Source organism: Vulpes vulpes, chromosome 5 (assembly GCF_048418805.1).
Source record: "Vulpes vulpes isolate BD-2025 chromosome 5, VulVul3, whole genome shotgun sequence".
Lineage (NCBI taxonomy): Eukaryota > Metazoa > Chordata > Mammalia > Carnivora > Canidae > Vulpes > Vulpes vulpes.
In genome coordinates, this window is record NC_132784.1 from 123,443,932 (window position 1) to 123,465,538 (window position 21,607).

General features: G+C 37.8%; 2 protein-coding genes across 4 annotated transcripts in view; one reads left to right on the top strand and one right to left on the bottom strand.

Annotated features, from left to right (window-relative positions):
* Positions 1–17,075, top strand: part of FAM185A (family with sequence similarity 185 member A) — a 57,003-nt gene extending 39,928 nt beyond the window's left edge. Inside the window, exons 6-8 of one of the 2 annotated variants that reach the window (XM_026006050.2) lie at positions 1,396–1,491; positions 4,506–4,640; positions 15,786–17,075. In XM_026006050.2, coding sequence (XP_025861835.2) covers positions 1,396–1,491; positions 4,506–4,640; positions 15,786–15,898 — 344 coding nt within the window. In that variant the 3' untranslated portion in view covers positions 15,899–17,075. The remainder of the gene's footprint in view (positions 1–1,395; positions 1,492–4,505; positions 4,641–15,785) is intronic. The other variant, XM_072759904.1, reaches the window with a different exon arrangement.
* A 2,808-nt stretch (positions 17,076–19,883) lies between these two features.
* Positions 19,884–21,607, bottom strand: part of FBXL13 (F-box and leucine rich repeat protein 13) — a 200,828-nt gene continuing 199,104 nt past the window's right edge. For both annotated transcript variants that reach the window (XM_072759903.1, XM_072759902.1), the window contains one exon: positions 19,884–20,234. In XM_072759903.1, coding sequence (XP_072616004.1) covers positions 20,048–20,234 — 187 coding nt within the window. In that variant the 3' untranslated portion in view covers positions 19,884–20,047. The remainder of the gene's footprint in view (positions 20,235–21,607) is intronic.

Below are 21,607 nucleotides of genomic sequence, written 5' to 3' on the forward strand. Positions count from 1 at the left end.
TTGCCCAACTATTCTATGTCATTTTTTATCACTAATGGCTTAATTTCCCAGCATCAGGTTTACTTTTGAACTTAGAATTAAATAAATTGGGTCCAATAAAGGGCAGTTTTTAGTATACATTATAGATAAGTATTATGAATTATCTTGGGGTCAGATTTTAACCACTTTATTCCCAAGTTGCTTTGTTTAGGGTCATTTAAAAATTGAAAGAAAAATGTCTTGAATACAAATGTTTTTTCTTCACATTTTACTAAAAGTATAATTTTTGGCATTATTTTCACCACACTCCCTAATTTGTTTCCACTTTGAAGTAGTAAAGTTCCTGATAAAATAGGCTTTTTAAGAGGTTTTTCATATATATATGCGCTTTGGCTTTCTCAGGGCATTCAGACAGAATATTAAAAGTTCAGTTGCCATGAGGAAGAAGCAGCTACTTAGTACTGACTCTCCAACATCATTCTCTTACTTCTTTATCTCTAACTTTATTAGCTTTCCCTTGAACTTGAAATGTTGGCTTTTTGAAGACTGGGGTCAATGATGACAGATTTGAGTGTCAAACCAGAACCACTGTAATTATTATTTTCTTCTCCCAGCTGAAAAATACCTGTTCAATTCCAGAACTTTGAAAAGAAATATTTAGATATAAACAAGCTTCACCCACTCTTTAAGTGACTCCCTTTATCTCCATTTCTGTCTAAGAAATGCAACAAAATCTTATCTAGAGTAAGTGTTCACTATTAGCAGTACCTTTTTAGCACCAACAAATTTGCTAAAAGGAGAAAATATAGGATAGTTTTGATTTGGGGGCACCTGGGTGGCTCAGTTGGTTAGTGTCTGCCTTCAGCTCAGGTCATGTTCCCAGATCCTGGGATGGAGCCCCACATTAGCCTCCCTGTTCAGTAGGAAGTCTGATTCTCCCTCTGCCACTCTCCTGCTCATGCTCTCTCTCTCAAATAAATAAATCTTTTTTAAAAAAGTTTGATTTTTGTTAACTTTGCTATTCTCTGTATCTTCATGAGATAAAACTCTTTAAATATTGAAAGTTGATAATAAACTAAATGTATCAATGGTGCTTAATAGTCTTGGCTGTCAAGGATCCCCTGCTTATGTACTCTCCTTTCTATATATTAGGTTGCAGAGTAAGTACTTTTATCAATAAGTTATGCAAGTTACTATGGACATAGGGATTTTTTTGTTATCTAGGTGTAGATTTGTAGATTTCAAATTCTTTCATTTTAAAGTGAAAGATGGCATAACTATGGGGAAAATAAAAACTTTGCAAGACTCTTAGTGCCTTATCCTACTGCTGAAGTGGATGGAGTCTTTTATTTCAAGTTTATCATTTCAATTACTACAGTAAGAATGATTATACTTACAGTTTTTCTTTTTTCCTAGACTCATCCTCTGGATGTCTAAAGGCCACAACTCATCAGGGTGCAATAGATGTGTATGTCAGCCATCTAGGGCAAGTGGAGTTGAAATCCCATAAAGGTTAGCCAAGTGGAATGTTTTATTTTGATATATGGTGTACAGAAGGTTTTATGTAACATCCAAGAAACAGATGGTCAATTATTTTCTCTCTACTGACATCATGAGCTCAAGAAAATTTCTCATGATAGAACTTGATTTAAAGACTGACTGGGGGGCACTTGGGTGGCTCAATTGGTTAAGCATCTGCCTTTAGCTCAGGTCACGATCTTGGGGATCAAGCCCCACATTGGGTTCCCAGCTCAGTGGAGAATTTGTTTCTCCTTCTCCCTCTGCCCCTTCCCCCCACTTCTCTCTCTCTCTCTCTCTCTCTCTCTCTCTCTCAAATGAATAAATTAAATCTTTAAAAAATAAAAGACTCACCAGAGGGGCACCTGGCTGTCTCAGTTGGAGGAACATGCAACTCTTGATCTTGAAATTGTAAGTTTGAGCTCCACATTGGGTGTAAAATTTCTTGAAAATAAAATCTTTTTTAAAAAAAGAATAATAAAGACTGACTGGGATACTAATAACTCTCTTGATCAATGATTTTTGAAACTTTTGGAACAGGTGGCTATAAAGACTGTTGTTACCTTTGTAGTACAAACAAAAGTGTTACAATATATTGTCTGTTGTGGAATTATTTAGTGTTAGTGTTTGGATTTCTCAGTTTGGTTTTATGTCTGAAATAGAATATTATTTGGAGGGAAAATGCTCCCATACATTTCTTTTGGCAGCTTTTCTACCAACTTGTTATAGGACCTTCTTGAGCCATCACTCTAGAATAATTCTTTGCAGTGTGTGGTCCTGAAATAAAGATATCACCAGGAAAGCCCTCTAAAGTAATTGTTGACTTAATCTCTTGAAGTATTAAGTCTTATTATGACATGTCTCTGTATATAATCTTATTTCTGTTACAAATAACTTATTCTAAGAATCCAAGTATTTCATTAAAAATAATACACTTTTTAGTCATATGAAGATTGAATATAAGTCTGTGTACATGGTGGCAAGTGGCTTGTATCCTTGAGTAGTTTGGCCATAGGAGCTGAAGTGACCTGGGTGCAGAAAGTTAAGAAATGTAGCTCTAAAAAAAATTTTTAAATAAAACTTAGACCTTGCATATTGCTCAGAACAGAGCTATATGTGTATAACAAGGAAAATACTTCCTTACAGAAAGTTGTTCCTGTTGTTAGTTTCTTGGGCATATTTTCTTGGGCAATACATTCTGTCCAACAAGGCTCTCTCATCAGAGTGTCAAAATAAAACTACAAACAGAGGCCTAAATCAGAAGGGTTTTTTTGCTGACACACAGGCGATTTGATTTCTCAAGATTACATTTTTTTTCCTTTAAAATTGGATAATATTGCATTATCACTGAATTCCTGAGAGCTTCAGTAATGCCATTCAAGATATTTTGTAAGTTCTATTTAAGTCATATAATGCATTGTCTTATTACGAAGGCCCTAAGAAAAAATGTAAATCATTACTAATTTACCATAACTAGTAAGAGTACAAAGTTTTCATTAAGTAGCTTTTATATGAAAGTTATTTCTATTTTGTATGGATGGACAAAAAAGTAAAATAAACAAGAAACATTGTTAATCTTTATCTACTTAAAATATCTTTGAGCATTATTTGGGATCTGATCCAGTAACCTATTGAAATAGCATATGATGTTGCAAAATTTGATTAAGTTTATAATTTTGTGTTTTTCCTGTTGGACTGGCATGAAGCTTAAGGACAACTGGAAACAAAAAAAATGTCTTACTTCAGGTATCTTAATTCTAACTATACTTGGGAACAGTAACTTTTTAAAAGAGTAATGGAAAATTATTCAGAGTTCTGTTGCTTAATGCTTAGTGAAGAGATCTAGAATCCTTTCCAACTCTGCCTGTGTCTTGCGGTAACAGGGTTTGGAAACAAACCACTTGAGTGTCCTAGATGTTCTCCATTTCCCCATGTGAAAAAGAATGTTGTGTGCTTGTTTTTCTCTTCCTATGAGTTAATCTTATTAATTCTTTCAAAAAGGCTGTGTTTAGGCTTAAGAGTCAGACCTGCATCAGAGTACTGACTCTTCCATTTAAAATTTGTCCTTGATGAAACCACTGATCCTTATATAGTGTGCCTTCACTATGTGGTATAGTTAGTATTAGTTCACTTTTTAATTTAAAAAATGGTATTGATCTCAGTAACTATGAAGATGGTTTATGAAATGAAAGAGTTTGAAGATGTAGCAAGAGCCCTCCTTTCTAAAAAAAGGTAGTTAAAGATAGGACATTTGAGAAAGTTTTCAAGTCATGAGAATTCTTTCATAAACAGTAATGGAGTTCTGATGGTGACGGCTTTTGTTTTTTAAGGATGTGGAGAGAGATGAGGATAGAGCAAGTTGCATTGCTTAACATTTTTAAAGCTCTCACAGATTTAACACCCCTTTTCATTTAAGAACAGAAAAAAGTATTCATAAAATTACCACATTTAATATATTTAGAAATAAAAAGTCCTACAAAAATTTTTTTTTAATCTATGATTTTTTACTTTTAAAGTATGATTGGTAGAAAAGCATGCATCTTCTATTCATTCTGAAATTTCCCAGGTTTTTTTTTTCCCCCTCAATCCCTCATATCTGTTGTTATAGGGAATCTCCTGTCAGTAGTTTATATTTAAAAACGGAAAAGTAGTTTGTTTTTTAAATAAAATAACCTCGTTGTAGTGATATGCTTTGTCATGTACTCCCACCCCACACATTTTGAGCAGTAATTATGAGAGTTTATCAGTTTTACTCCAGACTTTCCAGCTCCAGTTAGGAAGGCTGAGAAGATACGAAGTTAGACCCTGACCTCATGACCCGAGCCAAAGGTAAAGGTCATGATCTTAACCAACTGAGGTCCCAGGCATCCTGCACCGCTGTTTAAATAAAATGTGCTAAGGAGTAAAGATGGTGTCCCAAGAGCATGCTACCCTTTCAGTCATTTTTCAAATAACCCCTGGTACTTTTGATTTCTTTGCATTAATAAACTTTTTAAAATTTATTACAGGCTCTATTCTTGTCAAGGTTGCACCTTCCATTCAAGCTTATTTACAGTTATCAGGGAAAGAGGTTAATATAAACTCAGAAGTCCATGTTCAAGAAATGACTGAAGTTCACAAAGAGGATGGCGTAATTATTACTGGTAAGGGCGCTGCATTTTGCTATGTAAGATGAATAGTCATTGTTCATACATAAGTAGAAATATAGTACACTTAACTGCAGCTTTAGTCTTTTATTCCTTTCCATCATCACATTTTGATGTTTGACACTCTTTTCTTCCAACTGCTTATCAGTAAGTAGCACAGTACAGACATTTAGTTTGAGATACTCACTAACCTATTATTGGATTAAATCAATTTAAATAATTTTTCTATCTCCAAAGCATAGTTGCACACCCATGTTCATAGCATTATTCACAGTAGCAAAAAGGAAAAAGCAACCCAAATGTCTATTGATGGATGAATGGATATGTGAAATATGGAATATTTCAATATTTATGACTATCATAAATAAATTTTTTTAAAAAACTAAAAGTTGAATTTACTTTTTTTAAGATTTTATTTATTTATTCACGAGAGACACAGAGAGAGAGAGAGAGAGAGGCAGAGACACAGGCAGAGGGAGGAGCAGGCTCCATGCAGGGAGCCCAACGTGGGACTCATTCCGGGGTCTCCAGGATCATACCCTTGGCTGAAGGCGGTGCTAAACCGCTGAGCCACCCGGGCTGCCCTGAATTTACTTCTTGATCCATATGCTACAGAATGAATATCGTGTTAGCAGGCATGAGGACATTAATCTCATTGTACATCTCCATCAGAGCTCTTGGGTGACCACTGCATTGTCAGTGAGCAGTCATATTTGAAAGGAATCTTTTTCTGAACAATAGGTATCAACAATGGACTTAAGGTATTTAGTAACCTATGTTATAAACAAGTGGGCTGTCATCCAGGCTTTGTTGTTCCATTGATTGAACACAGAGTAGATTTAACATAATTTCAAAGAGCCCTAGGATTTTCAGAATGGTTAATAAACATTGGCTTCAACTTAAAGATAGCAGCTGCATTAGTCTCTACCAGGAGAGTCAGCCTGTCCTTTGAAGTTTTGAAGCCAGGCATTGACTTTTCCTTTCTAGCTATGAAAGTCCTAGGTGGCATCTTCCTCCAACATAAAGCTGTGTGTATACATTGAAAATCCTGTTGTTTACAATAGCTACCTTCATTAAAGATCTTAGTTAGATCTTCTGGAACTTGCTGCAGCTTCTACTTTAGCCCCTTGTGCTTCACCTTACATTTTTATGTTATGGAGACAGCTTCTTTTCTTAAACATCATGAACCAGCCTTGGCTAGCTTCAAACCTTTTTCGTGTAGCTTTTTCACCTCAGCCTTCATAGAATTGGAGAATGTTAGGGCTTTACTCTAGATTAGGCTTAGCTTAAGGAAATGTTGTGGCTGGTTTGATCTTCTATCCAGACCACTAAAACTTTCTGCATGTCAGCAATATGACTGTTTTGCTTTCTTATCATTTGTGTGTTCACTGGAATCATACTTTCAGTTTTCCTTCAGGAACTTTTTTTTTTTGCATTCACAGCGTGGCTAACCATTTGGCACAAAACGCCTAGCTTGAGGCCTATCTAGGCTTTGGACAAGGCTTCCTCAATAAGCTTAATCATTTTTAGCTTTTGCTTTAAAAGTGAGAGATGTGTGACTCTACCTTTCACTTGAACACTTAGAGACTATTTTAAGGTTATTAACTGGCCTAATGTTGTTGGCAAAATATTGTCCTGTCTCAGGAACTAGGGAAGCCTGAGGAGAGAGAGACTGGGGACTGGCCAGTCCATGGAGTAGTCAGGACACATACTTACCAGTTAAGTTTGCAGTATTGTATGGGTGCATTTCTGTGCTTCAGAAGTCACATTAGTAACATCAAAGGTCGCTGATCACAGATCACCATAACAAGTGTAATAATAATAATGAAAGAGTTTAAAATATTGTGAGAATTACCAAAATGTAATACATAGATACTAAGTGAGCAAATGCTGTTGGAAAGAAGGTGCCAATAGACCTTCTTAGTGCAGGGTTGCCACAGACCTTCAATTTGTGAAAAATGCAAGGTCTACAAAGCACAATAAAGCAAGGTATGCCTTTGTTCATTTTATATGTCATAAAAGTTAATTTGTTAAAAATCATAGAATCTTAACAAAAAGCATGACAAGTAATAAAAAGAAGTCCTGTACACCCACCCTCAGGTCTAACCCAAAGCCTAATGAGCAGACTCATAGTGATATAGTGAAAATTTGATGAAAATTTAACCATATTAAAAGGAGTAAGAATCAATTTCTTGTGATCTAATCTCTGAAGTTTAATAAGGAGACAATAAAAAAAAATAATGAGACAATAGAGTTGCCTTATTTGGCTCTAGTAATTTTTTTTTTAAGATTTTTTAAGATTTTATTTAACTTATTTAAATAAAATCTCATGAGAGACAGAGAGAGAGAGGCACAGACACAGGCAGAGGGAGAAGCAGGCTCCTCGCAGGGAACCCAATACGGGACTCCATCCCTGGACAAAGATCATGCCCTGAGCCAAAGGCAGAGGCTCAACCACTGAGCCACCCAGGCGTCCTTTGACCCTAGTAATCTAAAGCAATAATATAGATCTGTTTAATAATGTTCTGAATTATAGCATAATTAAATTATTTTACATATGTTAAGAATGTTTGAATTAGAAATTATTTTGTCATTTTTTGTTCTGTTACTCATAGCATCTTGTGTCTTTCTGAAATTTACTTTTAGCTTTAATTTAGTTTTAAAACCCTATTTTCAACGCTTTAGCCATTAAAAAAAATAATAAACCTCATTAAATGATTTAAGAACACTTACTAGTCCTGTCACTGGATGAAATCAGTATCTCCAGACCTGATCTCTCTTTTTTCTGGCCCATCCTTAGTCTGTTAAACTAGTACTACCTCAAGCATAATATATTTGAAAACAAACATCATCTTTCCTTTGCCTAGCTCCTGTCTTCTGTATTTTCCTTTATTTGGTCAGTCACTCAACAAACTTTTATTGATTATTGAATCAAGCACTGCTAGAAATTGTGAATAAAAGATCTGTCATCTGGGAAGTTCATATCCAAGTAAGACAAATCAATGAACACAATGAAGTGGAATAAATGTATTAATTTTATGTATATGATATAGTGAAAGGATTTATATGACACATCTAAATTAGACTAGCATTACGAGTTTGAAGAAGTGAGAGAAGTCCAGCATACCTGGAGTATAGAGAGTAGGGGAAAATGTTATAAAGGAAGGCTGGAGGGCAGCCCAGGTGGCTCAGCAGGTTAGCGCCACGTTCGGCCCAGGTCGTGGTCCTGGAGTCCCGGGATCGAGTCCCACATCAGGCACCTGGCATGGAGCCTGCTTCTCCCTCTGCCTGTGTCTCTACCTCTCTCGCTCTCTCTGTGTCTCTCATGAATAAATAAATGAAATTTACAAAAAAAAAAAAAAAGGCTGGAGACTTTGGGAGGTGTCAGATCATATAAGGCTGATTTGGATTTTATACTAAGTGCATTGCAAAGGCACCAGAAGGTTTTCATCTGGGTTTACACAACCAAATCTATGCATTACAAAGATCATTGAATGTTGAGTGGAGAAAGATTGGAAAGAGCAATGGTGAGTGAAGGAAAAGTTAATTAGCATGTTACTGTAGTAAATCAGGAGACCAAGGTCAGTGGCCTGGACTCCACAGTAATCTATCTTAAACTCCACAAACAGGGGATCCCTGGGTGGTGCAGCGGTTTAGCGCCTGCCTTTGGCCCAGGGTGCGATCCTGGAGACCCGGGATCGAATCCCACGTCAGGCTCCCGGTGCATGGAGTCGGCTTCTCCCTCTGCCTATGTCTCTGCCTCTCTCTCTCTCTCTCTCTCTCTGTGACTATCATAAATAAATTTAAAAAAAAAAATTTTTTTTAAACTCCACAAACAAATACATAAACAAACCTTCAAAAAATTTTGGTTGAAGAAATAGATGAATGCTATGAGGAAGATAACACGCTTACTTCATGAGCTATTATGAGGCTCCTCAGAGTATTTAATTCTTTTTGTGTTATATGTTATTATGTCTTATACTCCAGCCCCTCCTTCCTAAACCAGGAAGGCCTAAGTTGCAGAATGAAGTTTATTTCCTGCCCACAGCGTAAAAATCTAGGTACTTAAAAAAAAAAAAAAATCTAGATACTGATCAACAGAATTTTTTTCTTTTTTTTTAACTTTTTTTTAGTGGCTTTATTGAGATTTTTTTTTTTAAGATTTTATTTATTTATTCATGAGAGGCACAGAGAGAGAGAGAGGCAGAGACCTAGGCAGAGGGAGAAGCAGGCTCCATGCAGGAAGCCCAATGTGGGACTCGATTCCAGTACTCCGGGATCACGCCCCGAGCTGAAGGCAAACTCTCAACCACTGAGCCACCCAGGCATCCCCAGAATTTTTTCATAGAGTACCACATGACATACCATGAGCCCCAGATATATCTAAAGATTGTCTCTCGGGATCCCTGGGTGGCGCAGCGGTTTAGCACCTGCCTTTGGCCCAGGGTGCGATCCTGGAGACCAGGGATCGAATCCCACGTGGGGCTCCCGGTGCATGGAGCCTGCTTCTCCCTCTGCCTGTGTCTCTGCCTCTCTCTCTCTGTGTGTGTGTGTGTGACTATCATAAATAAATAAAAATTAAAAAAATAAAGATTGTCTCTCATATTAGGTTAAATCCATTAGAGTAATTATGAGGGACCTCAGATAAAAACAGAGCAATCCCTTTGGAGAGCTGTATGAACAAGTGACTGAGTTTATAGAAACTTTCATAATTCATTTTAATTCTAAAACTGGTGCCCAGAAGGCCATAGACCTTTTATCAAATGGATGGAATAATTTAAGAGGTCTAGAAAATCAGAGCAGATTGCTTTTTCTGTGGAGATTTCCAACATAAAACCCAGTTTTGGAAATAATGAGCAGCTTTATATGTGAGTTGTTATTATAGGCAGCTGAGCTCAGCTCATCTGGGCTTTCCTTACAGAGCCTATGAGGCATAGCAACAGAAATACCCTCACTGCTAAGAAGTCTGGATTATATCTGTAGCATGACTTCTGCATGATTTCTGCAAAAAACCCTGCCAGTTAAAATTAGTCCCTAGGGCTCAGGCTTCCCACAGGGTTTGCTGTGTCAGCTTTGTAATTTTGTTTGATTTCCTGTTTCATGGCTTCCCTCACTGTTGCTGTCACTAATAACTGTACATTGTACAATTCTTAAAGTAATTTATAAGTATTATATCCTATTCTGGGGTCAAAGGAAACCTAGGACTCTCAGGCTGAAACGTTTATGTACTTTAAAAGCTACACAATGTGTATTCTTTGGAGTGCATTTTTTAATCCTTAGAAGATCCTTGATTCCAAGTCTTGTACTCTACCCATATATGGCAAATTCAACGAGTGGTGAATGACTTAGGTAAGATATTTCTTGGAAGAAATTGATTTCTCAGGACGCCTAGGTGGCTCAGCGGCTGGGCACCTGCCCTCAGCTCAGGGTATGATCCTGAGTGAGATATGAAACCTCACTGTGGTGTATCAAGACATTCTGGGAATCCAAAACTGCAGCAGCACAAAATCCTTTGTCTTAAAGGCCCCAGGTTAGATGCTTAGAAAGTATTGCAGATAAAGCATGTTGCCAGCCAATGATGTTTACTCTTGTCTGCTTAGTAGAGAGGGTAATACTACTGAGTTCTCTTTATTTTAATCAAACTAGAAATGTAAATTAGAATATAAAAAATGAATTCATTTTGGAACAGACCACCAAGTCAAAAGAGAGTTCTCAGCTTGTTTTTAGGCCAGAGTTAGATGTTTAGTGGTATTGTGATTTATAATGGAAAACTGGTTCGTAGATTAGAAAAGATGTTGAAATGGGACTAAGCCCAACAGAAAGCTACTTTTAAGATCTAGTGACAGTGTTTTCCCTACAAGTGGGAAAAAAACTAGTTTTTGATATGACTCATAGAAATAATTCATTTTTTAGAGCACATTGAAGTTTGAGTTTTCTCCAACCTTATAACACATGGATTTGTCAATCATGTAAATGTGCCTTAGGATGACATGGAAGAAATTCCATAAGAGAGCAAAAAATGCTATAGGTTTATGGCTGTCTGCTTAAAAATACTTTGACAGGAAGCTAATGTAGAAAAATTGCCTTTAGATTGTAGTTTTTTGTTTTTTTTTTATGATAGTCACAGAGAAAGAGAGAGAGAGAGAGGCAGAGACACAGGCAGAGGGAGAAGCAGGCTCCATGCACTGGGAGCCCGACGTGGGACTCGATCCCAGGTCCCCAGGATTGGGCCCTGGGCCAAAGGCAGGCGCTAAACCGCTGCGCCACCCAGGGATCTCTAGATTGTTTGTAGTTTTAAAGTGTTTTTGTTTCCCCATCATTTTGTTAAAGTGTAAGATACTGGGAATGTCATAGATAATTACACATCAACTTTCTTCATTAATGTTTACCAAAGGTTTTGTTTCTTTTCATCTGCAAACTACCTGTAAGGCTAGATAGTAAATATGTTAGACTTTACATATTCTTTTTGGGTTTGTTTTTTTTTTTTGTAACCCTTTAAAAATGTAAAGTTCATTCTTAGCTCTTAGGCCATAAAAGCGGGCCTCAGGCCAGATTTGGCCTGTGGGCTGTAATTTGTTGACCTCTAGACTAGAGATCAAAGTGACATCCCTAATATTAGAGCATATGAATTATGCTTGTAATGCCTGGGGATTTTTGTTTGTTTTTATTTTTGTATTTATTTTGTTCACTTAAGAAATACTGAACCACAGCCAAATCTTACCCTGAATGACCTCTTCCCAGTAGTAAGGAAAAAATGATTTGAGGAAAAAGTGTAATTATGTAAGATTTTAGAAACAATGCAACCATAGAAGATAGATACAATGGCAAATAAAAACACAGAAAAATGTTCGGCATCACTAGCCATCAGTGAAATGCACATTAAACCCAAATGAGATACTACCTATTCGAATGGGTAAAATAAACATTAAAATATTTGGTTATAGAATTGTGTATGGTTAGAGGTTTTACTTGTAAAACATATGCATTAAAAATAATAAAACTTCAGAATCATTATTTTCATGTTACACAAGTGTATGATTTATTGTCCCAGCCAGTTGGTAAACTTCTTGAGTATATTCACATATCTTTGTACATCTTTTGAATGTGAAGGTATAAACTACTTTAGCCTGGTGCTTCCCCTAGTGGGTGGTCAGTAGTGTTTATAATGTAAAATGGGGATCCTCCAGCTATGAATCATTGAAGTTAAATCTGCTGCTAATAAGGCAGCACCAGAATTATCCTTCTGAACCAAATGTTAATAAACCCTGTTATAAGGGTCAGGAAAGGGAAGTGGAGGCTGGGAACAGGGAGGGGAAGGGGCAAGCTCACCTTAGCCAAGAAGCTTTTTAAGCCTATTTTGAAACCAGAGAATTAAAGTCTGCAAATTACTACTTAAAGCCCTATCTTTGTTCACACCTAGTGTGATTAGGTCAGGTATATTTGGGGTTAAATAATGATTAATGCTTCTCAACTAGGTATTTGGGGGTAAATAAAATAACGTGGAGATTCGTATATTTGGGTAGATTTGGACAGGGCAGATTTAGAGAGCAAACACTGGAGTTTAAAAACATGTTCTGAGGGGCACCTGAGTGGCGGCACAGTTGGTTAAGTGTCCGACTCTTGGTTTCAGCTCAGGTCATGATCTCAGGGTTGTGAAATCGAGCCCTGCATCAGACTGTGTACTCAGCACAGAGTGAGCTTCAGAATCTCTCTCTTTCTCCCTCTGCCTGTCTTGCTTGTACTCGTTCTCTCTCTCAAATAAGCAAATATTTTTTTAAATATCCTGAGAAACAGCTTTTTCTCCCACTTAATGGAAGCCAAATACATAAGGATAGGGTTGTCATTTCCCTTTTTTTTGGCCAATAAAACATTGATTATCATTGGCAAAGGGTTAAATAAGGAACAAGTTTCCTGCAACTGCAAGTTCCAAAATGTGTTGCAAGATTTTTGTAGGAAGGAATTTATGAACTTTACAAATTAGAATAGTCCCCACAGATTCAGACCAAAGAGTGAAGAGCTTTCAATAAATTACTTATGGGCAAGATAGGGAAAGCTATTTTCAAGCAACCTAAATGGAATTGTATAAACCATCTTGCTTTTTGAGTATTATCTCTAGACTAAAATTGCCGTGTGTTCATTTTGTTAGTAGCAGTAGCATTGTGTGTAGTGTGAGGGCCAAGGGTGGGCTGCCCCAAGATGGATCACTTTGGCATAAAGATTATTTCAATTTAAAAGTAATCAAAACCCAGCAGGTGCTGGAAAAGCTGTCTGCCTCCCCCTCAATTGCCTAAATTTACATTGGAAAGGAGAGCCCGGGCCAGCATGAGAGCTATTAACAGAGGCTCCCCTTTACCTAAGAAACTCACCTGCATAAAAGGGCAACTGTTGTTTTTCAAAAGATCTTTCATATTCCTGCTTATGGCCTTCTCCCCTTTGTATCGTCAGGCCCTATCCCTCTTCTTAGTTCAAATAAGTTTTGTGTTGCCTCATTGTCTTTAGGATTTCATGCCTGTGTGTGTTCCCTATATGTACACCTATTAAATTTGATTTTCTTCTGTAAATCTGTCTCATATCAATTTAAGTCCAGCTAGAAGAACCCTAGGGGCAGAGGAAGGTCTTCCTCACCAACAGTAGCCTCTACTGCTGCAAAAGGAAATGAGTAGATTGGCTTCTCTTTCCATAAGCAAGAAAAGCATGATTGGGGAAGTGATAAATAAATATATTGAGGAAAAAATCTTAGTTGGAAAAACATTACTATTGTTGATGCCAAATAGTGTAAAAAATAATAATAATGAAGTTAGAGCAACCAATCTTCAGGATTTCCAGTTCTTTCCTCTATACTTATGTGAATTACTAGAAAAAAAAATCTGTATTATAGAAAAACTCTTAGGTGCGAGTACCTCAAAAATTCATGACCTACCAAATTCAGCACAGGCACAAAAAGAAGAACATTTAAATTGACAAAGCTGAACCCCTTAATAATGAGTTGGAAGAAAAAGAGAAGCTTTTGTGAATTAACAAAATTCAACCAGGTAAATTTAAAGATCTAATTGGCTTTATTGAACGATTCATGAATTGTTTGAATTGTGCGGCACCTCACCTAGCAAGTAGAGAGGAACTCCAGGAAGTTGTACCAAATGGAAGGTTTTTCTAGAGGATGGGGGGACAGGAAAGTTATTAGCAAAAGAAAAGGATTGTTCCAGGCTGGGAGGGGAGGGGGACGGACAAAGGGGTCTTATTCACAAGAGCTTGTCTATCTCTAGGGGATGGAAAGGGCCCTTGTGTCACACACTGGCACTGACTGAAAATCCCTGACTGACCAGCTAAGACTCCATTGCTGGGGTAGTTTGAAACTGCAGTTAGATTATGTATTAAGCACCTGTTTGGGAACTCAGTCTAAGTGACACCATTTGGGCTTGTAGTATTTTTTTTGTGTGTGTGTTTTGTTTTGTTTTGTTTTGTTTTTTTACATTTCTAACATCAGGATTTACCACTAGAAATGAGATTTTTAACCAGTTTACTGAGAAGTAATGATGGCATTGAAATATAGCAAGAGAAGTAGATGAAGTCATTGGATACTCGAAAGATGCAATGAACCTTAAGACATAGACAAGATTATGGCTCAGATTAAAGGGGAGGCAAGAACTCAGAGAAGAATTTGTATCCAAGATATACTTTATATCAAAGACACGAAGATTGGATTGGTGTCCAACACCTTTTCATCAACTAAGAACATCACATGTTACTAACAAAGGAAAAAACTATACTAAAGAAAAGAGTTATTTCCTGATTTGTGTGCTTGGATTCAGTTCAGATTTGATTGGTCTCTTGTTTTGTTTTGTTTTGTTTTTAAGATTTTATTTATTCATGAAAGTCAGAGAGAGAGAGGCAGAGAGAGAAGCAGGCTCCATGCAGGGAGCCCAGTGTGGGACTCTATCCTGGGACTCCAGGATCACACCCCGGGCTGTAGGCAGGCGCTAAACTGCTGAGCCACCCAGGGATTCCCTGATTGGTCTCTAAAATCCAGAATTACAGTGGAGCTTTAGTTACCTTGATTCAAAGAAAAAAAAACGTAGAACTAAAAGAGAAATGGGAAATAAACCTGGTGAGCTCTATGCCTGCTACAGCTTATTCCCTGGAGGTAATTTCCAGGTTGCAGGGCAAGGAGGGGTAATACAGAGCCCAAAAGACTCCTGCAGAGGAGGACACTGGACTGAGCATCTGGGGAGACCAAGACTGCTAGATTTCACAAGAGACCATTCCAGAGAGGAGATGGAGCTGCACATGGTGCCCGTGAGGCTTCAGCGAAGTACTGATCAGGAAACTACCTGATACCTGCCTCAGTATGAATGAACCTCAAAATGATTATCTTGAATGGAAGCACCTAGATTTTTTTAAAAGAATAAAATGCATATTATTTTGTTCCATTTATTAAAATTTTAGAAAATGCAACTAATCTGTATGACACAAAGTAGATCAGTGATTGAGGGGTTGGGGAGAAGTGTCTGGAGGTGACAGGAAAGGGGCAGGAGGAAGAGATGACAAAGGAGCACAAGGCAACTTGTAGGAGTGGTGGATATATTCATTAATTTGATTGAAGAGATGGGTTTCACAGTTTTAAGTATGTCAAAACTTAACTGTATTGCATATGTTAAACACATGTAGTTTGTCAGTTGTACTCTTTTTAAAACCTGCATACAGGGATCCCTGGGTGGCGCAGCGGTTCGGCGCCTGCCTTTGGCCCAGGGCGCGATCCTGGAGACCCGGGATCGAATCCCACATCGGGCTCCCGGTGCATGGAGCCTGCTTCTCCCTCTGCCTGTGTCTCTGCCTCTCTCTCTCTCTCTGTGACTATCATAAATAATAAAAAAAATAAAAAATAAAAATAAAAAAAAAACCTGCATACAAAAAAAACTAAATACAAATAAAAGAGTAGCTTCCCTTTCAGTTGTTCTGAGAAAATGAAAGGAGGGAATAAGCTCAGGTAACCCCTTTGCGGCTCTCCCAACTCAGGCTATCTTTTCTAAGATTTTTGCTGTTCCAAAAGTATCTTTCAGTTTCAGAGATGGGTTGTTAGGATCTATGTAGTCAGATATTGCTCTTGTCAATGAAGATATAACTTTATGCAATTTTGTGTTTCAGGGCTCATGAACCAAGCAAGCAAACATGAAAAATGGATTAAGGCCGATGCCCCAGAAGGCACTGTAAATGTTAAAAGTCAAAGCTGGTTTCAGTCCCTGAAACTGCAGGACTAAGGATGGTTTGAGTTATATTTATAATTTTTAACAATGACGGGGTGCCTGGGTGGCTCAGTGGTTGAGCATCTGCCTTTGGCTCAGGTCAGATCCCGGGGTCCTGGGATGGAGCCTACTTCTCGTTCTGCCTATGTCTCTGCCTCTGTGTGTCTCTCATGAATAAATAAATAAAATCTTTGCAATTTCTAACAATGATTAACAGATCTGTGACTACAAAAATGCAAAAACCATAGTTCATCTCAATGTTGAAAACAACAAATTGGAGTGAATGAATACTGGTGAATTGTCTTGTGGGGGCCTTTTCAAAATTTGTACTTAGCTATTGTATTTGTTTTCTCTTTCCCTGTCATGAAACTACACAAACAATTACTGACTTAAAATAACACTTATTTTTAGCTTACAGTTTTGTAGGTCAAGACACCTGCATGGCTGCGTTCTCTGCTCAGGGTAGACAAGGCTGGACTCAAGGCATTAACCAGAATATGTTCTCATCTAGATGCTCTGGGGGGAAATATCTACTTTCAAGCTTGTTCAGATTGTTGACAAAATCCAGCTTCTTGTAACTACTACTGAGCTCTCTGTTTCCTTGCTGTCCATCTGTGATCACTTTAAGTTTCCACGGGCCACTCGCATTCCTCCATTGTAAAGCCAGCAATGATGCATTCAGTGATCCTGGTACTTCAATATCTGATCTCGTCTGCAACCAGCTGGAGAAACTGCTTTTAAAGACCTCACTGAAGGGCACCTGAGTGGCTCAGTGGTTGAGCATCTGCCTTTGGCTCAGGTCATGATCCCGGAGTCCTGGGATCAAGTCCCACATAGGGCTCCTCCTGGAGAGCCTGTTTCTCCCTCTGCCTGTTTCTCTGCCTCTCTCTGTCTCTCATGAATAAATGAATAAATCTTTAAAAAATAAAGGGTCAGTTGATTAGATCAGACCTACCCAGAATAATCTTTGTTTTGCCATATACTGTAACATAATCATGGAAGTGCTATCTCATCATATTTATAATTTCCATTTACACTCAAGAGGAGGAGATTATACAAAGGCATAAGTAATGGGGGGCAGTTATCTTAGAATTTCTTGCGCCATAGCTCTCTTGTAATATGTTTGCTACTTAGTACTTTTTATGACATCAATGTAAATTGAAGCTATGAATAAAACACATCATAAATGTGATGCATTTGCCACCGATTCTTAATTTTTTTGTATTTAAGATAAAATGCATTGGAAAGAGGAGAAAATTCAGCTATTTTATAGTCTGCTGTATGAATATTGATTTTTACTTTTATAGTAGCATACTGTATAATTTCCTGAATTTCTCTTTCAAACCTTACTTGTCTACTTCTGAGGTATTTAACTTACCCAAGACTGAATAGACCTATCTTTTGGATTATTTTTTTTTATGGTTAGGATAAATCAGTTCTTAAATAATGCTTTCTAATAAATCTCAAATACTATGATTTATAATAGTTTCTTGTTAATATTTTATTTATTTGGAGTTCTGCTCTTCATATTTATGAGACAAAGTAAACTTCATGGAACATCTCATAGTATCCTTTAGTTAGTCTTCATGAAATCAAGATTTATAGGGATCCCTGGGTGGCTCAGCAGTTTGGCGCCTGCCTTCGGCCCAGGACATGATCCTAGAGTCCTGGGATCAAGTCCCACATCGGGCTCCTTGCGTGGAGCCTGCTTCTCCCTCTGCCTGTGTCTCTGCCCCTCTCTTGTGCTCTGTCTCTCAAGAATAAATAAATAAAATCTTAAAAAAAAAAAGCTATAGTATTCAAAACAGTATGGTGCTGGCACAAAAATAAACAGATCAATGGAACAGAACAGAAAGACCAGAAATAAACCCACAATTATATGATCAATTTTTGACGAAGGAAGCAAAGGTATGCAATGGGAAGAAAAGACCATCTCTTCAATAAATGGTGTTTTGAAAACTGGACAGCCACATGCAAAAGAATGATACTGGACCACTTTCCTACACCATACACAAAAATTAATTCAAAATGGATTAAGAACCCAACTAAATGTGAGATCTGAAACCATAAAAAATCCTAGAAGAGAGCATAGGCAGTAATTTCCCTGACATCAGCTGAAACAACATCTACCTAGATCTGTCTCCTGAGGCAAGGGAAACAAAAGCAAAAATAAACTGTTCTACAACTCAACACCAAAGAAACAATCCAATTAAATAGACGATATGAACAGACATTTCTCCAATTAAGACATCCAGATGGCAAACAGACACTTGAAAAGACATTCAACATCACTCATTTTCAGAGAAATGTAAATCAAATGCATGAGATACCACCTTGTACCCATTAGAATGGCTAAAACAAAAAACACAGGAAACAACAAACAAAGGTGAGGATTTAGAGAAAAAGGAACTCCTGCACTGTCAGTGGGAATGCAGACTGGTGCAGGCACTGTGGAAGACAGTGCAGAGGTTCCTCTGAAAATTAAAAAATAGAGCTACAATATGATCCAGCAATCACACTTGTAGGTATTTACCCAAAGAATATGAAAATGCTAATTCTAAGGGATGTATATACCCATATGTTTAATGCAGCATTATTTACAGTAGCTAAATTACAGAAGCAACCCAAATGTCCATCGATGGATGGATAAAGAAGATGTGGTCCACAGTGGAATATTATTCAGCAATAAAGAAAAATGAAATCTTACCATTTACAATAATATGGTTGGAGCTAGAGAGTATTATGCTAAGTGAAATAAGTCAGAGTAAGACAAATACCATATGATTTCACTCATATGTCGAATTTAAAAAACCAAAAAGGACAAAATGAGACAAAAAGAGATTCTTAACTATACAGAACAAAATGATGGTTACCAGAGGGGAGGTGAGTGGGGGGATCGGTGAAATAGGTGATGGGGATTAGGAGTGCACTTGCCATGATGAGCACTTCGTAATACATGGAATTACTGAATCACTATAGTGTACACCTAAAACTAGACCTGAAAGTATTATTGTATACCTAAAACTAAAACTGTATACCTAAAACTAATATAATACTGCATGTTAACTACACTGGAAATTTTTTTAAAGTAATGGAGAAAATAGGTTAAAGACTGATCCGGTATTACCAACACAGGTCATTTGTGACAGAACAGAGTTGTGCTTTTCCCTGGACCCTCAACAGAAATATCAATAATGATAAAAAATCCACAGGTGAAAGCTTAATAAGGAGGTACGCAACAATCCATACCTTTTAGCATAAAATAGAAAGAGCATCTTTTTTGACATAGCATGGTTGTTAAAATTCCTCTGTAGCACAGATGTGATTAGAAGATTTTTTGGGACGCCTGGTGGCTCAGTGGTTAGGCATCTGCCTTCCACCCAGGGCGCGATCCTGGAGACCCGGGATCGAGTCCCATATCGGACTCCCTGCGTGGAGTCTGCTTCTCCCTCTGCCTGTGTCTCTGCCTCTCTCCCTCCACCACCACAACCCCCCCCCCCGTCTCTCATGAATAAATAAACAAAATCTATTTTTTAAAAAAAAGATCTTTCTGAAACATTGCAGGGATATCCTTTCAATTCACATGTAGTTCATATTTCTATTTAACTTATCCCTGACTGTTAAGTCAAATGTGAAGGTGAGTCCTGGGTTAAGTGGCATTTAGTTCTTATTGTTAAATGTCTGGAAATAACTAAGAAAGCCTTGCTTCCTTTAAAGATGTATGTCTACATTTTTTAAATCATCACAGATCCTTAAAATCATTACCCAGGCTCAAACTCTTACACTGACTCATATGACCATCTCTGCTTTCTTTTGTGAAGAAAAGCTTCTAAATTCCTTGTCAAAAACGTCACATCTCTCAGGCTTATTTTATATAACTGTAACCTTAGATTTGATAATCTCATCAGCACCATTTGTTTGATGAAGGTAAATTTAAGTAGAAAATTTACATAGTAGCAATACTTAATTTGGCTTTTTAAAAAAATCATGATTAAACCAATTAGAAGAACTAATAATGTATTTAGAAATATTTGTAGTTGGAATAAAAATCAGGAGATGATTTGCTGCTTGGTTACACTGTTGAGATCCAGCTGGTAAAAATACTTTCATCGAATTAAGCTACCAACTTCTAGATTTTTTGTTCTTCTTGCTTGAGGCTGAAGGTCATACTACTTCCTCTTCACCACTGTATATTGAATCTGTCACTGTGATTTCTTCATCTTCTTTAAGTGGTGTTATCTCTTGTTTTGTAAGAGGCTTGCCTTCATAATCATAGCCAAACCAAAGTGGAGGGTCATTAGGGTTATATTCTTGCTGCTGAACCATAGATGACATTCTCCTTGCTGCCTCCCTGCAATAAGAGTGATTTGCATTAGCCAGTTGCAGAAGTAATTGCTAGCGCAGAATTTTCAAACCAGAGCAAATTTAGAGTTAAAAAACTGTCTCAAGGCAAATGAATTGGACAGCTCTTTTGCATTCCTGAGAGAGTATGCAAATATTCAGGATCCCAAAGTTTAAGTAACTCGGTAGCTCTCTGGTTTTAGTGGGATCAGAGATTAACAGACTCAGTGAATGGTTAGGGAAACTATGCATGGCAATGGAGTGGGAACACTGAGGCCACTCTAGTGCTCTTGAGTGAGCCTTCTGCCCGGTATCTCTAGTTTCTTTGATGAGGGAGTACCCTAACCAGCCAATCTATGAAGTCCCACCATGCAGGAGCTCTTAACCCAGAGTCCACAGATCCCCCTGTTGGATAGATGGATGAACTTCAGGGAAGTCCATGAATTCCCTGAAAATGTATGCAGTTTTGTATCTAATATATATTTTTCTGAGGAGAGGGTTTGTGCTTCATCAAACTCTCAAAAGTGTCAGTGACCAAAAATGATTAAAAATATTACTGTCTTTCTTAGGAAGAAGTAAGGAAGAAAGGGAAAAAAGCACCTAAACGTGATTCTGGACCCAAATTTTAAGATAGGTGGGTGGAAGTTTCCACCCCTAACTAAGCAATTCTTAGACAGCAGCTGGGTATCCTACAATTCAACTTAATTTTGACACTGTCTACCCAGAGACAGCATCAGATTCCACAGATTAAAGGCTCATCCTCACTAGACTGCCCTCCACTTCAGATACCAGTTGCAAATCCAGGTTGTCACTCAGGCTTCTGACTGACTGGCTATAGAGCAAAAGTTCCAACAACCCCGGCCCCCCGCCTGCCCCCACCTTCTTGGGTTTGATTAATTTGCTGGAGTTGCTCACAGAACTCAGAGAAACATTTTGCTTACTGATTCACTGGTATTTTATAAATGAGTATAACTCAGGAATAGCCAGGTGGAAGAGATATATGGGACAGGGTGTGGGGAAAGGGTACAGAGCTTCCATGCCTTCTCTAGTGCACCACTTTCCAAATCCACACATACTAACCAACCTGGAAGCTCTCCAAACCCTGTCCATTTAGGATTTTATGGAGGCTTCATTATGTGGACCTGTTTGATGAAATCATTGGCCATTGGTGACTGATTTAATCTCTAGCCTCTCTCCCCTCCCAGGAAGTCAGAGGGTGGGACTGAAAGTTCTACCCCTCTGTTCTTGGTTGGTTCCTCTGACAACCAGCTTCAATCCTAAGGTGCTTTCCAAAAGTCACCTCATTAACATACACCCAGTTGGGGTGGAAAGGAGTTTGTTATAAATAACAAACAGTTCACTTTTATGGCTCTGAATTGATTT